General features: G+C 41.7%; 1 protein-coding gene across 1 annotated transcript in view; it reads left to right on the forward strand.

Annotated features, from left to right (window-relative positions):
- Nucleotides 1–13,838, forward strand: part of LOC136778250 (fibrillin-1-like) — a 75,698-nt gene that overhangs the window by 59,547 nt on the left and 2,313 nt on the right. Inside the window, exons 17-22 of the mRNA XM_066734921.1 lie at nt 30–166; nt 3,657–3,796; nt 5,310–5,412; nt 5,903–5,928; nt 6,737–6,808; nt 6,892–7,129. Coding sequence (XP_066591018.1) covers nt 30–166; nt 3,657–3,796; nt 5,310–5,412; nt 5,903–5,928; nt 6,737–6,808; nt 6,892–7,129 — 716 coding nt within the window. The remainder of the gene's footprint in view (nt 1–29; nt 167–3,656; nt 3,797–5,309; nt 5,413–5,902; nt 5,929–6,736; nt 6,809–6,891; nt 7,130–13,838) is intronic.

Consider the following 13,838-nt stretch of genomic DNA (forward strand, 5'->3'; position numbering starts at 1 on the left):
AGATCGATACTCGATCGTTTCTTTTTCAGATACGTCGACGCCTCGCCCCCCTGGGCGAAACAACTGCACGCGGATCTACCTGCTGGCACCACCATTGTCACATTCACTGCCTGGTCTCCAGTCTCCAATTATACTAGCACCTGCAGAATCGTCATTCGCGTCCGAGGTAAGTTCCAACTCATGCACGCTGATTTCAATATGGTACCTTTCAAAACAAACATACATCACTCGCCTCTCAATATCGTGCAATGTGAATGTTATTTCATTTCTCTTGTAAATCATTGCTTACAATAATGTTTGGAAAAACGTAGTTTTGTATATTTAATGCTGGATTTTTAATATAAAAATTAATGGTTGTTTGATGTCTGATAAATATAAAATTCATTCTACTTTTGAAAATGATAATTAACTTTTTAATTTATAAATTTAATTGTTCTCAGTTTAGATGAATTATAATTTGTTTATTCAACATTTATTATTGACAATCAGATGTTTATTTTCTGCCAAATAATTCTTTGATTTGAAGAATTTACTCAGTTTTTCCATTAACATTAGCTATAACGTTTCTGTGTGTCATAGGAGGTACTTGTAGAGGAATGGAAGACATAAATTGTGCGATGAAAGGTGGGAGCGGTTTTTGCTTGTTATACATACTTGCCTGTAGTTTTCCTAGTTATTTTCCACTGATTTTATAGACTTGGTAATCTATGCGTTTATCCATCGAGTAGCTGCATAATAAGGTACCGATCATTTCTAATGCAAATTCACTATTTGCTTCCGAGTAAACGCAATAACGGGGTATCGCGCGGGGCGTTATAGATTTTCAGCCATTATTATACGGATTCCTCGCAGTTATTTCCATTTAAGTATTTTCCAACGCACAAATTATCTCCTATATACTCGTCCCACTCGAGTGACTCTTTCCACTGAAAAGTAGTAGGATTGTTTTTCAAAAAACTTATATAATTTATGTGATTTTCCTTCTTTCTTTACATTAGAAACTGATTTGTTTTTCGTTTCAATCCTTGCACGTTTTCTTTCACCTAGATTCGGCGAGGAAATTTTTAAAACAACCGTACGTGTGCAGCAAGAGTATCATTCAACAGAATACTGAGTTCCTATATATATAGTCTTTAAATAAGATTGTGGTCCACTGTTATTTTCTTGCAACTTTTTCTCGTAATGGTCCATAATAGCACACCGTCAATTGAAAAATTGTTGGCACGAACGGAGCAAAGAATCAGATTTGAGGGATTATTATTCTGACCAGCGAAGCGGACCGTTAAATAAAGCGTTGGAGAATTTGTTGAAAAAGAAAAGATTTGTTGTACTCCCATGTACTATATCGTTGATCGATAAATCTTTGTTCACGATGCCATCTTCTCTTTCGTTACGTGTAGCCGAACGACGCGATGTTCCCTTGCATGATGCTGGTGTATCGTCGAAACGATTGTAGAAAACTCGATCTGGCTGATACGAGCAGCTCGTCTCGTTTTGATATCGGTTCCAGGAGTGTGAACAGAGAGAGAGAGAGAGAGAGTCGGGATGAAAGGGTGAAACTATAGTGGTGCTGCGTGGCAAATATCTACCGAGGACACCGACAAAAAGCAACAAGAGAAAGATAAGGGAATGTAAAAAGTGCGACTAACAGATAAGAGGAAAAATTTGGGGAGGTATGCGAGGTAGGTTGGAATAAGGAGGGAATGCGAATAGTTTCGCATTTGAAACTTGTGAAATTTTTGTTCGATAACTCTCGGGCAGCCATCCTGCTGGCTGCTGCAGACTCAATGGGAAAAACGGACGAAAAGAGTGAAGGACTACGAGATGCAGCTGGGCTAGCAATATTTATGTGGCACTTTTGAAGCAAAAGATATCGCGTATCCTCTGCTCGAGCGATCCACATTTGTATCCGCGTTACGAGGGAACAACGTAACGTCAGGATTTATACCGTTCGCCAAGAATCGTGTCCGTGCCCTCGTTTCGCAAATTACGAAAAATTTCGCAAACTCCTGCCGATTTTCCACTTACGACTCTGTTAGACTCTATTAAAACGTTTCTATATGTATTGACAGTATAGCGTCCATGTTTTTGTTGTTTCGCAAATTAAAGAAGAAAAAAAATCTAGTAGAGAGCAGAAATTGAATATATTTGATATTAATGGAGATACACGCACGCCTTATTCTTGTATCTCTTGTATAGCAAAGCGTTTTAATTGATGGGCCCTGTACAGATATAAGCGCAGGTTTAGGCGCCTCGCAATCACCGCGGGTCACGCGAGAGGTTTTCCGGAGTAGTGCGGTGTCCGGAAACGGAATTTATAATTGGTATTTATGTCCTGCTATAAATAGGAGTAGCCGGAAAGAGAGAAACGACGCGGCTGGTGCATGACAACTCGGATATGGCGCGTTTAGGAATATGAGATTTATGATGGGACTGCAATGCTGCGGAACGAAATTGCGTCGTTGTACAAAGTTTTCGCGCGTGCACGAACAATGTGCGCCGCAGTTACACACAGAGTGCACTGATGCAAACAAATACTCCTTCCTGAAATCCTCCTAATATTTTCTGGAAAACAGTTGGCGAGCCCCGCCCTCCTATGTACACGATTAAAATCCGCAGCGTCATTCTCGAAGACGCGACGTCACGATTCACCGATTGTACAATTGGAAATTAATCGATCGAATTCGTTTCATAAATCAATGCGCATTCGTTGAATTAACGAGGTCCTCCATAGTCACAGGGACCCGTGTTTTTCTCCTTTTTTTTTCGTATTAAATGATACAGTAGCTCGCGCGATAACAAATTATGAAGTGGGAAAGCTATTAATTATAACTGCGGCCGATGCGGTAATTAAAAGAGATTTACCGCATGTGCAGCCAGGTTGCGTAACAGGTAGCGTAGCTTTTACAATGGGTTTGTGTTATCGCAAAATAATTGTGTCGCCGCCAGGGAAGATGAATGACACTCCCAATGACACACTTTGCCTGCGCAAGAACTTGTTCGATTAACGCCGTAGGACCTTTTCTCTTTCGCGTCGCGATAGTTGAAATTGTTTATGCACATTTTCCATCGGACTAAATTATATTCGGTGGATATATATATATATATAAAACATAATAATTTTACACATGCAACAATAGGTCTAATTTATCATTGCAATAATTACACTTTGATGGAGAAGAAATTAAAAATGACTACATCTATGGTTACAACACAGGGAAAGGGGCGAAGTGATACCGACGAGATAAAAGTGAGATGATGTAATATAGTAGAGTCGATGTGGAAAGGGTGCTGATAAAAGAGAATCGAGTCGATCTCGACAAACTTTAGTCTCTTTCTCTCGGTCCAAGTGCACTCAAGCTCATCCTGCTTAATTAGCCATTCCAAAAGTTGGCCAACTCCCTTTAAGCAAGTCCGCTCTCTCATGGCCGCGCCGCGCGCGCGGTGCCGGATTCACAGCCGATGCAATTACACAAAACAAACTCTCAACGAAGCAAACGGTTCATCCACCAAGTTTTCACTGCGGTTTCCCCTACTGATTCGATTAAGCCTGGCTCCTGGCAAAAATCCCTCCGACGATATTTCATCTTAAATATGCGTGTATTTGTCTTTGTAACGATATATTTGTTATACAGAGTCTCTATCGATGTTTTCAGATACGGAGAATCCGAAAGTTTCTACCTGTCCAATGTCATTCGAGGTCCGACTGAGTCCGGGCGAGGGTAATCGTTTGATATTTTGGCAGGAGCCAACATTTACGGATAACGTCGCTGTGGAACGGATCTACAAAACTCGGGTGAGGAAATTGATGCGAGTACTCGACGGCAGGATACCAATTTAAGCTTCATTCACACTATAAATCCGTTCTTGGTATATTCTCGCTTTGATGGAATAAAATTTGACAGGAGGAAAAAATGAGAGAATCGATGTTTGAAAAGTTTAAAGTAATGTCTGAAATAGGGTTATTTTACGTACATCTTATAAAGCGTTTTATCATATAGATGTCCGAACGACGTTGTTTTTTTTAAGACGTCCTTCGTTCCTTTGGGTCTCTTTAAAACAGTTTTGCCCTATTCAATTATTTCACTTTTGCTCATCGATTTAAACGAGAGAGTACCTGGAGTGGATTTATTGTATACGAATTGAATTTTAATGATATTTCTTCATGCACAATTTTTTTATTTATCCAGTTTATCAAATGTTCCTCCTTAACGTATTGAGATCGAATTTGTACCAATCTCGCAAAGAGATTTCACTCGTTAATTACCAGGCTTGTCTCTAACGTGGCCAAGTAGCGTGGAAAAAGGAATGGAGGCTGCTTTTCGCGTCTTTTGAGAACCGAGTCGGGGCAAACTGCAGGAAAAACGAGATAATGACGACGAGCGAGGAAAGAGCTCGATGCGCCAAAAAGTGAAACAGTTTTTGCAACAAAGTTTGCTGCGATCACTCATCGGACCTTTTGCGCCCACCGCGATCTATCCTACAGCTAAACTGCAAACAATCCTTTTCTACTTAGACAGCTAATGATTTCAAACACAAATCCTAGTTCCCTTGGAAAAAACTTGCCTACGTCCAAAATCATTATTATTATCGGATAATTTTTATTAATTCCTACGAAATTTAATACATTTCAACAATTAACATTTTACGATAATTAATCTCTCTGTGATAATTATTGTCAAAATTACAAATACGATATATATATATATATATATATATATATGATCGTTAATTGCTTTGTTAAAACGGACAGAGTTATAGTATACTTTCCTGCTGATTAGTCGTCGATTTGATATGTGCATCAATTTGCAGGAAAGAAAAATATTGTCTTCCGTGCAGTTTCAGGCTAATCATCGTGCCCTTAGTCATTATCTCGAATCCATGGTAATTGGCGAACGGAGGTAATTGGTCACCAGTCGAACCACGTAGCGTGTCACGTCAATGCATGATATTTCATCCAATCACTGGATCGATCTACTATGCACTGGGACGAGAATTTCTTTTCCAAGAAGATCCTTATCCCTACAACTATATCATGAGATTATTTTTCACGAAGAAACTATACATCGATCCAGTATTATAATATTAAAAGCAACGTCGCATGAAATGCACCATTTTCTCCCATTATTTCTATATTTGTTCCTCTCGAAATCCACCATGCTGAAGTAACGTGATAGCTATACGTAAAGTATATATATATATATATATATATATATATATATAGCCGATAGAAAATTACATTTGAAAGACTGCAAGTTTTTGAAGCGATTTGGTATTGGAGGGAAGGTTAATACGTGTGTCTGAAACAGGAGCCCGGACAACTGATGTATCCCGGTGTTCACAATGTGCGCTACATCGCTTCCGACGCTGCCGGAAATCGAGCCGAGTGCCATTTCTCGATACATGTTCGAGGTAAATTTACATGTATATACATAGGAACCGCTTTGTGCGATATCTACCGATTGCTGAGGAACCAAGTTTATTAACACGTGTACGCAAGCCATTAATCGAAATGAAAATTTAACTAAATAGCTTTTTCCACATTCCGCAATATATTTCAGTGAAATTTTACGAATTTTCCCTTTCGCGTAAGCTGATTACTTTTTAGCTTTATCCAGCACTAAACTGCATCTGTCTAATAATGTACTTGCGATGTAATTTGCATGGTTCATTTAAAAGCCTCGTATAATTTCGCTCTCCACGCGTATCTGCTCCATGTGCGCACACACACACACACACACACACACACACACACACATATATATATATAATATAAGTCGTCCTTTTTAATATCGCTAAGCCGTAGAATTTTACCGGTAGATTCAGCGATCGATATTTTCGATTCCTGTTATTCGAATGAAGCTGCGGAAGCAAATAATCTAGAGTTCTATATTATTTCCAGAAACCGAGTACCGTTCGGATTCAGAGGTAAGTTGAACAAAAAATAGCCGTTGAGTGAAACTGCAGCTTCCCTCCGAAACGATCAAATCCGCACTCGGCTCGCTCGTGTACGTGACTTTTCATTTTAGAACGTAATTCTATTCAGTTTTTTACACAGCTCTCATTTTTTCATGCCAATCCCTTTCTATTAGTTTTTATACATTTAAAAATTACAAGGAATTCTTCATCTCCTTCGCAGCTCTTTTTTGCCCGACATAAAATGCTTACATTAAAAGTAACGCGTTTTCCTGCTTACAAAGCACATATCCATAAGCTTTGCTTAACTTTAATCTGGAGAAAATTTTACTCGGCCAGATAGCTGCAACAAAGCCTCGATATTACTATCCGCAGCTTCTGATTAGAAAACACAGGCGCGTGCTACGTTGTATATATACATAAATACATAATTCCGCGATACAAAAAACGTGTTGAAAAATTTTCAAGAAAAAGCGTAACGAGTTTCGAAGATTTTTTCCGGCCGGGCTGCAGGAGCTGTCGCGGAACATTGTTTTTTCGGGGAACGCGCGTTGGGAGGATCGTATATCGATACTCGATGTGCGCGCTATCTCTCATCCAATTGGCAACAGTTGGGAGGAAAAGTGGTGGATAAAATTCCCAAGGCGTTGGCTAAGATTTTCCCAGCTGCGGAAGGAACTTGAGGAGGGGGGATGGGGTTGAGCGAGCGAGTCCCGTGCGGATTCGGGATGGAAAATGGATGATAGGGGGAGGCGCGGTACGGCGCGGCGTCTCTTGAGAAAATGTTAAGGCAGCAAGGAGCATTTATTCGGTCGTTTAGCCTCGGATCTACCGGCGGATGTTGATGTGTCCCGACAGACCTGCGCAGCCAGTTCCAGCCTCGGCTTACGGGGTAAGTGAGCGCGGCAAATTTCTCGATGACTTCGCAGCCTCGGCCGAGCATAAGGCTGCTGAGAGTCCTAATTTGATTTGCAGTGGCAGATACCGAGCGGATGCTACCTCAGGTACACGAGGATCTTCTCCGGGGCGTATGCCCCCCAGCGTTATCAGAGCAGTCATCGGCAACAGAATGGCCCGAACTATCAGGGTGCCAGAGCGGCTTATCACGAGGTTCATCCCATCGAGAGGACGTTGAGAAGACCCGAACAGCCCCAGACCAGCAGCAGCCACCACCAGCAATCCTATCGGACCAGCAGCACCACGCTCGACGATTGTAAGTCTCTCTCGAAGCGCGGTCCAACCTCACCCTACCCCACGTATGCACACTCCGCAACGATCCCCTTTTTACACGAATAATCCAATCTCTCGCACACTTTCATCCGCAAAGATTTAAAGCCCCGAATCAATTATAACTTTTGCCAGGAACTATTCGAGAAATTTTCAAGAGCCAGTGGAGAACGTAAATAAATTCATGCGCGAGAATTCCTACCATTTGAGTTATATATATAGGTATGAGAAAAAGGGGAGAAAGCAGCATTTCGTTGCTGCGGTAATGTCGTTTGATCCTGCAATGCTGGTGAGAGTTTCCCGGACGGATTCTCGCGGGGTGAACTTAATCTGATTTTCTTGCTGATTTTCTCGAATTGCAAATCTTGCTCGTGACGAATCGCTTCTGTCAGCGAGCGAGCGTACGAGACCGGCTGCCGTGACTCGACATCCTTAAAGCGGATGTTGCATCTCGCGTTGAGCCACGATTCACTCGAGCCAACCCGCAGCTTTATAACAGGTCGCGTACTAACTTCGGTGTAAAACATATACGGGATACAAAAGCCCGGCTGCTTTGCATTTCCTCTCTATGTATAGCTCCTCGTCTACTATGTGTGGCTCGACTCGGTGAGAGAGGCCCGCGTGCCTCCATCGCAAATTACTATTATACTTTAGTGCCACAACTTGTGCACTTGTGATTGGGCAAATACACTGCAAAACGAGTGTCACGAGGAAATCCTCTCCTGTAACTCTGCATAGTCTTCCTACTTCCTAATTTTCCCTTCGCTCAGTCGAGCATCATTAAAGTTTTCTTCGCTATACGGTACAGATTTGAATCTCTAGTCAAAGGATTATGAAGGAAGGATCGGTGTACGATGCAGCCTTTCGTCACTTTCACCCTTGTGTGCCGCATGCCAGTGTGTATAGAGAATATTCTCTAATCTCCGAAAGTAAATTTTCCTTGTGAATCGAATCGCTGCATGCACAAGTGAGCTTCATACTCGTGTAGAGAGTGTAATTTGTATACGTGGAAAGTTGATGACGAAATGTCGAGTGACGCAACTTTTATCACTTTCATCCTCGTTATTCGTGCCAGTGAATTTAGCTTTTTTCTATAATCTCTGAAAATCGTTTCTTCAACTCGATTGAGTTCTTGGAAAACTGAGTTTAACGCCCACGCAGGAGACAATTGATAAATTAAAAAATTGGCGAAACATCGTTCGCGCAGGGATTACCGAGAAAGTCGTTTTTCCAGGGATGGAAGGAAAATTGTTCAAACACCGGAAATTGGAAGATCCGCGTTAGTCTTTCACCAGTATACCAATAGAATCTTGCCAAGTTTTCTGCTCTCGCCTCTGACTAAACACTTTCTCCACGTGTGTGTGCTATACTTACAGAGTTTCCCTTAAGATTCGCATCACTTGGATGTTTTCAAATAAGTCTATACGTATTTGTCTCTAAATATACACACGTGGCAAATAAGTTTTTTCGCGATGAAGCAAATTATTCTTAAATTTATTGTATTAAAATATCGAATTTCGTACGTGTGGGCGAAAAATGCAGGTGTTTACAATTATAAGAAAATTCTTCTTTCCAAGATTCAATTGGCAGTTCTATTGGCTTATTCATATAAAGGACCAAGTGTATGAGAAGAAATAAGAAAAAATATCAAGAATCACCGATATCACTGAAAACGAGTGACATCCATCTAGTCCCCTTGAGTACTCCTCTAGCAAGCCCTCCGAGTATTCGTGCATGCGTGGCACGAATATCTATATACCTATATATAAGCTATATCTATACAACCCTTTGAATACGAGAGAGATCCCTGAAAACCGTGCAATTTTGTAACTTGATTTTTAGTAAACCGTACACACAGACACACTATTGGCATTAAAAATAAAGAAAAGCTGGGAAGAGACACGGCTGAAATAAATTTCGCAAAAAGTTTTTGCGTTCGGTAGCCATGCACCCACTACTATACTATATATATATATATATATATATATGTATATGTAGTATGAAGATAGATAGCAGAGGATTTTCTTTCTGCTCTCGTTCACTTGTTCATTAAATAGCCGCAGTTTTTTACGCTTAACTGCGAAGCAACCTGGGAAACTGAAAGGGAAGGAAAGACAGAAAGTATAAATCAGCAGGCAGCTGAAAGCCATCGGAAAACTGTGCGCTGCAAAAGTGGTAAAAGGAGGCTAGAAGCATGAATAATTATGTCTAGTGGTAGCGGGTCTGCTTCGCGTTCACTTATCCTGTAATCGATTCTCTTTTGCGAAAAAGTGAGAAATTATACAGATCGAGGCATAAAATTATTTTCGCTCCATTGGAACGATCGGTGAGCGCTGCAGTCCCACGTGCACGAGTGATCTCGAGTCCTCGAAAGATTATTCGCATATACTCCTTTGGTTGTTTCGTCTCATCACTGCATTATCATAATAACGTTTTATTATTCTAAGCACATATTTTGTTTTAGTTTAACACGTCGCCTCGTCGTCGTAGAATTAGGTAACAGCGTGAGAAGTTTCTTAGGTATATCGCTGTTATACGGAGTTTCAGGGTGTAGGAAAGGCTGCGGTACAACCGGATAGCATAGACTGTGCAGCCGTACGACAATAATTTCGCAACTTGCCCTCGGTCCATGAAATTTCTAATGGCTGCCAGCTAACCGTAGCCCGCACGTTACCCTGAAACTCTGATTTAATTCGGCTTACGTGAGATAAAGGACCGTCATTCTTCTCTCGAGTTTTCCCGAATAACAGACGCGCGTTTCCCTCGCGAAAATCCACAGAGGGTCGCAGGCCGTACTCGTCGACAATTTTACATCCAAAATGACAATCCGACCAAGCAAGGGTGTTTCGCTCATAGTGCCAGACACAATACTCATCGTGCATACACTCGACAAAAACAGCGTTAATAAATGTTTTTGTATCAGTGTCACATGGATCAGATTTGTCAATTTATTTGATCAATTTTTTAATATGTACATATACATATATATGTATGTAGCGGTTATTTTGTAAATATACAAATTCCGTTGATCAATGTACATTAAGGATATATAATTATTATAATCTCTTTCTATTTTTACCATTGAACCATTTATGTACAACATTAATAAATTTATTTGTGCCTGCATTTTCAGTCTCGCTTGCTTGATAATGCATCGAGAGAAACAATAAATATTATTATACGCTATTTATAAATGTTGATTCATACCGGATTTATACATTATATAATTAGCTCTGAATCGTGGCAGTAAAAATGCATTTATCAACGTATAACTGTAAAAAACATTCATTTTTGTCTATGAATTTTTTTCAAACTCCTTTTCCATTTCGATCCAAAATGGTATTATGGACAAAAATTGATACTTCTTCCAGTTATTCGGATAAATACTTTTCACACCTACACTCTGAGTTAAATGAAAGAACACGCCTTGCGAATAATGCATAAATAGTGTACTTTAATTAATATATGTATGAGAAAATGGAATAACAAACACGGTTGTTTATATTAACTGCATAAGACGCATCGTTGATCGGATAACATTAATCGTCCGTATAAACATTTTTCTGCGGATATAACGTTTTTATCCTTGCGAGTGTATACGCTGAAATTTCTGTTTGAAATTTTGATCAAATATCGAGGAGAGGCGAGGCGAGGCGAGGCGAGGCGAGGCGAGGCGAGGCAAGGGCCGAGCTCGATCGAGAGTGGGAAATAAAAGCGAAACGGTTTTTAAGCTCGCTGTGCTGGTTGGTGGCTGTGTTCAGTTATAAATGATGCGTTGAGCGGTTGAGCTTCTTGAGAGCCGTTGATTCCGCTGGGTGGGAGGGTATCGTTATCGATCGAGCGGATTTCTAACCCTCCCCACTTCGAGTCCCTAACATGAAGCTCGAGAAAGGTCCAGCAACGGCGGTTCCTAGAGCTACCAACACCAAGTCGAGGTCTAAGTTAACGCGATGTTTAACATCGTAGCACCAGCAGAATTCGTCCTAACCATGCAATCCGTACCACCTTTTGTCGTCGAAAGTACTTTTGCTCTGGCTCTGGCGATGCTACTGGCAGTACCTCTTATCGCTCAAATTCAGTCCCTCCTGGTAAGCAAAAACCATTCAACGACATTTTCTCAAGAAATCTGCCAAATGTTCAATGGAAATCCCAACCCTTCTCAACAATGCAACCTTAACATAATCTTCCAACGCACAAATCAATATACCTGGATATTCACTTTGCAAGCATAATTTCTATCATCTTTACAGCTATTTAACGTTGACCATATATCGAATTATCGATAAATTGTTTAAATAACATTCCAATTGAAAGGCTGAGCATGTTGAACGACAATTTCCATTGTTCTTGTATCCACATAAGATTGTACAGTAGCAGGAAAAATGATTTTCAACATTTTTTTTATTACCAACGTAATCCAATTATCTCTTTGTGTTCTTTCACATCGACTGCCTCCTCTTTTCCTCGCAGAACTTGTACGGAGCTGATGCGAAATGCGATCGAATTCACCGACCAGTAGTGATGCACTATCCTGCGCCCATTTCCTTGAATCCTAGCTCGAGTTCCGACATAAACATAGGGCATTCGGAGTTGGCTTGCAAGTCTCACTCGACTCCGCTGCTTCAAACGAGCGACGAGGGGCTGAAGAAGCGGAAGAACACTTGGGAAAGTTTATCATCGAAGAGGGGAAAACAATACGACGAGAGTCCGTCAATTTTGCTGAAAAACTCGTCGTCGTATCTTCTGACGAACTTGGAGCTGCCAGTGATAGACATTTCCACCGTGAATTATAACGCTTACAGACACAAATTAATCGAAGCCAGCTTGAGGAAGCACTACGATGACTATCAAGCACCGGGAGACGTCGTCATGAATTCGATCCAATTGAACTCGACCGACTCGACATTACTATTGAAGCTAAATGACAAATACAGTCACAGCTTGTTTGATCTTCTCGAGGAGCACTACGATGCTACAAAGGGCTTGAGCAAGAAAGAAACAAAATACCTTCATCCTTTGGATCACTTCAGGGTGAAAGGTGCCACTGTGCTGCGGAAGTTGGAAACCAACGAAAAAGCTACCGAGACGATTCCGGGTTCGTGCATGCCACCGGACAATCCAGTGGATCGATCGAAAAGGGACCTGGATAAAAATAATCATTTCTCCGGAATAAACATCGATGCCAAGGAGAAAAGTCCATCGATCGACCTTAGAGGACCCGTGATTGCTGCTGGTGACGCTTTACAGAGATTGAGAAACGATGGTAGAAAACCAACGATCGGTCAATTGTATCGGCGTTCGGATAATAACGCAGGGAAGCTGATGGGTAGAAACAGTGGAGCATTGCGAGGCAATACGAGGGCCTCGAGTGCTGCAGGCTATTATCCGCCAAGTCCCAGGATTGCAAATATCGAGAGTCAAAGGGGGAATTCGATAGAAAAGAGAAAGTTGGGAAAGTCATCGAGTGGCAAGTTGGCCGAGGAGGAGACAATTGTTTCTGGAAAAGCGATCATCACTGAGGTAAAGGGACACGTGGAGAAGGAAAACGGTCTTTTGTCGATGCAGGATAAAGACGAGAAGGAATTCGCCAACTGCTCCTCGGCAAGCTCCAGTGAGATTGCGAGCGTCTATAGCGATTCGAGCAAACTTCGGGATGACAATCGGTCTCCTTCGAGGGAATCGTCAAGTCCTTCCAAGAGTCGCTCGAGTACACCCACTAGACCCTGGTTGTCTGGGAGCACGCTTGCAGGTTCCTTCAACAAGAAGTATGGGAATTCCGTTAAAGCCTCTGCTGCTACCACCACCACTACCACCAACGCTGACGTCAAGAACCAGGAGACCAGGTCCCGTCGTAATTCCCTATTGGAACGTTCCAAGAATATTGAAAAGAAATTTCACGAATTATCTAGCACTTCTGAAAGCTGCAATCCATCCCCCAGACCAAGATCAGCCCATTACTCTCTTCTACCAAGGCCAAAACTCAATGGTTCGCCTCAGAGAAAGACAGTCGAAGCTGGCGTAACGAAATTTCCCCATAAGAGATCCCCATCGTTGGATACCGCCAACTCGAGGCTGAAGGATTCCACGGAGACACCTCTCACGAGACAAGAAGAGGGTGGTAACCACATTGATAAACGACAGGAGTTGGATTCGACGAGTCCCGAACAGCAGACCATCTCTTCCAGAAGGACATCTTTCCGGAGTTCTCTTCCGAGGTTGCTGAAGAATGTTACGGCTGGTAAAAGCGAGTGTCCGGCAAGCCACGATGAGCTGGCGAGGAAATCCGAGCAGAGGTCCGGAAAACTGATTGAAAGTAGATACGGTCGTCCAAAGACAGCCAGTGGTGCATTTTCTAGCAGTGGTTCCAAGTTGGAACCATCGTCCCACGCGACGTTCCAGAAATCTCGTAAAGCGGAATCCACGGTGAAGGGAGATTCGAGAAATGCTCTGATGGATCCAAAAAGGAAAATTACTGATTTGAATAAGACTCGGAAAAATGCGGAGAAAATTCATGACTCGCGGTTGGCTGGTGGAGCGAGTCAAGATTCGCTGCTTAACATCGATTATTATTGCAGAGGAAGCTGTAACGAAGACGATCTAGGGAATTTTCGTGATTTTGGTCAGGTTAAATACTGTTATTTAACGAGTGGAGAGAAAACTAACAGGGTGAGGGAGATCGTCGATGCGAAAAATTG

Source organism: Prorops nasuta, unplaced genomic scaffold (genome assembly GCF_024137725.1).
Source record: "Prorops nasuta isolate Cenicafe-Biocafe unplaced genomic scaffold, Cenicafe_Pnas_1.2 PNAS00014, whole genome shotgun sequence".
Taxonomy (NCBI): domain Eukaryota; kingdom Metazoa; phylum Arthropoda; class Insecta; order Hymenoptera; family Bethylidae; genus Prorops; species Prorops nasuta.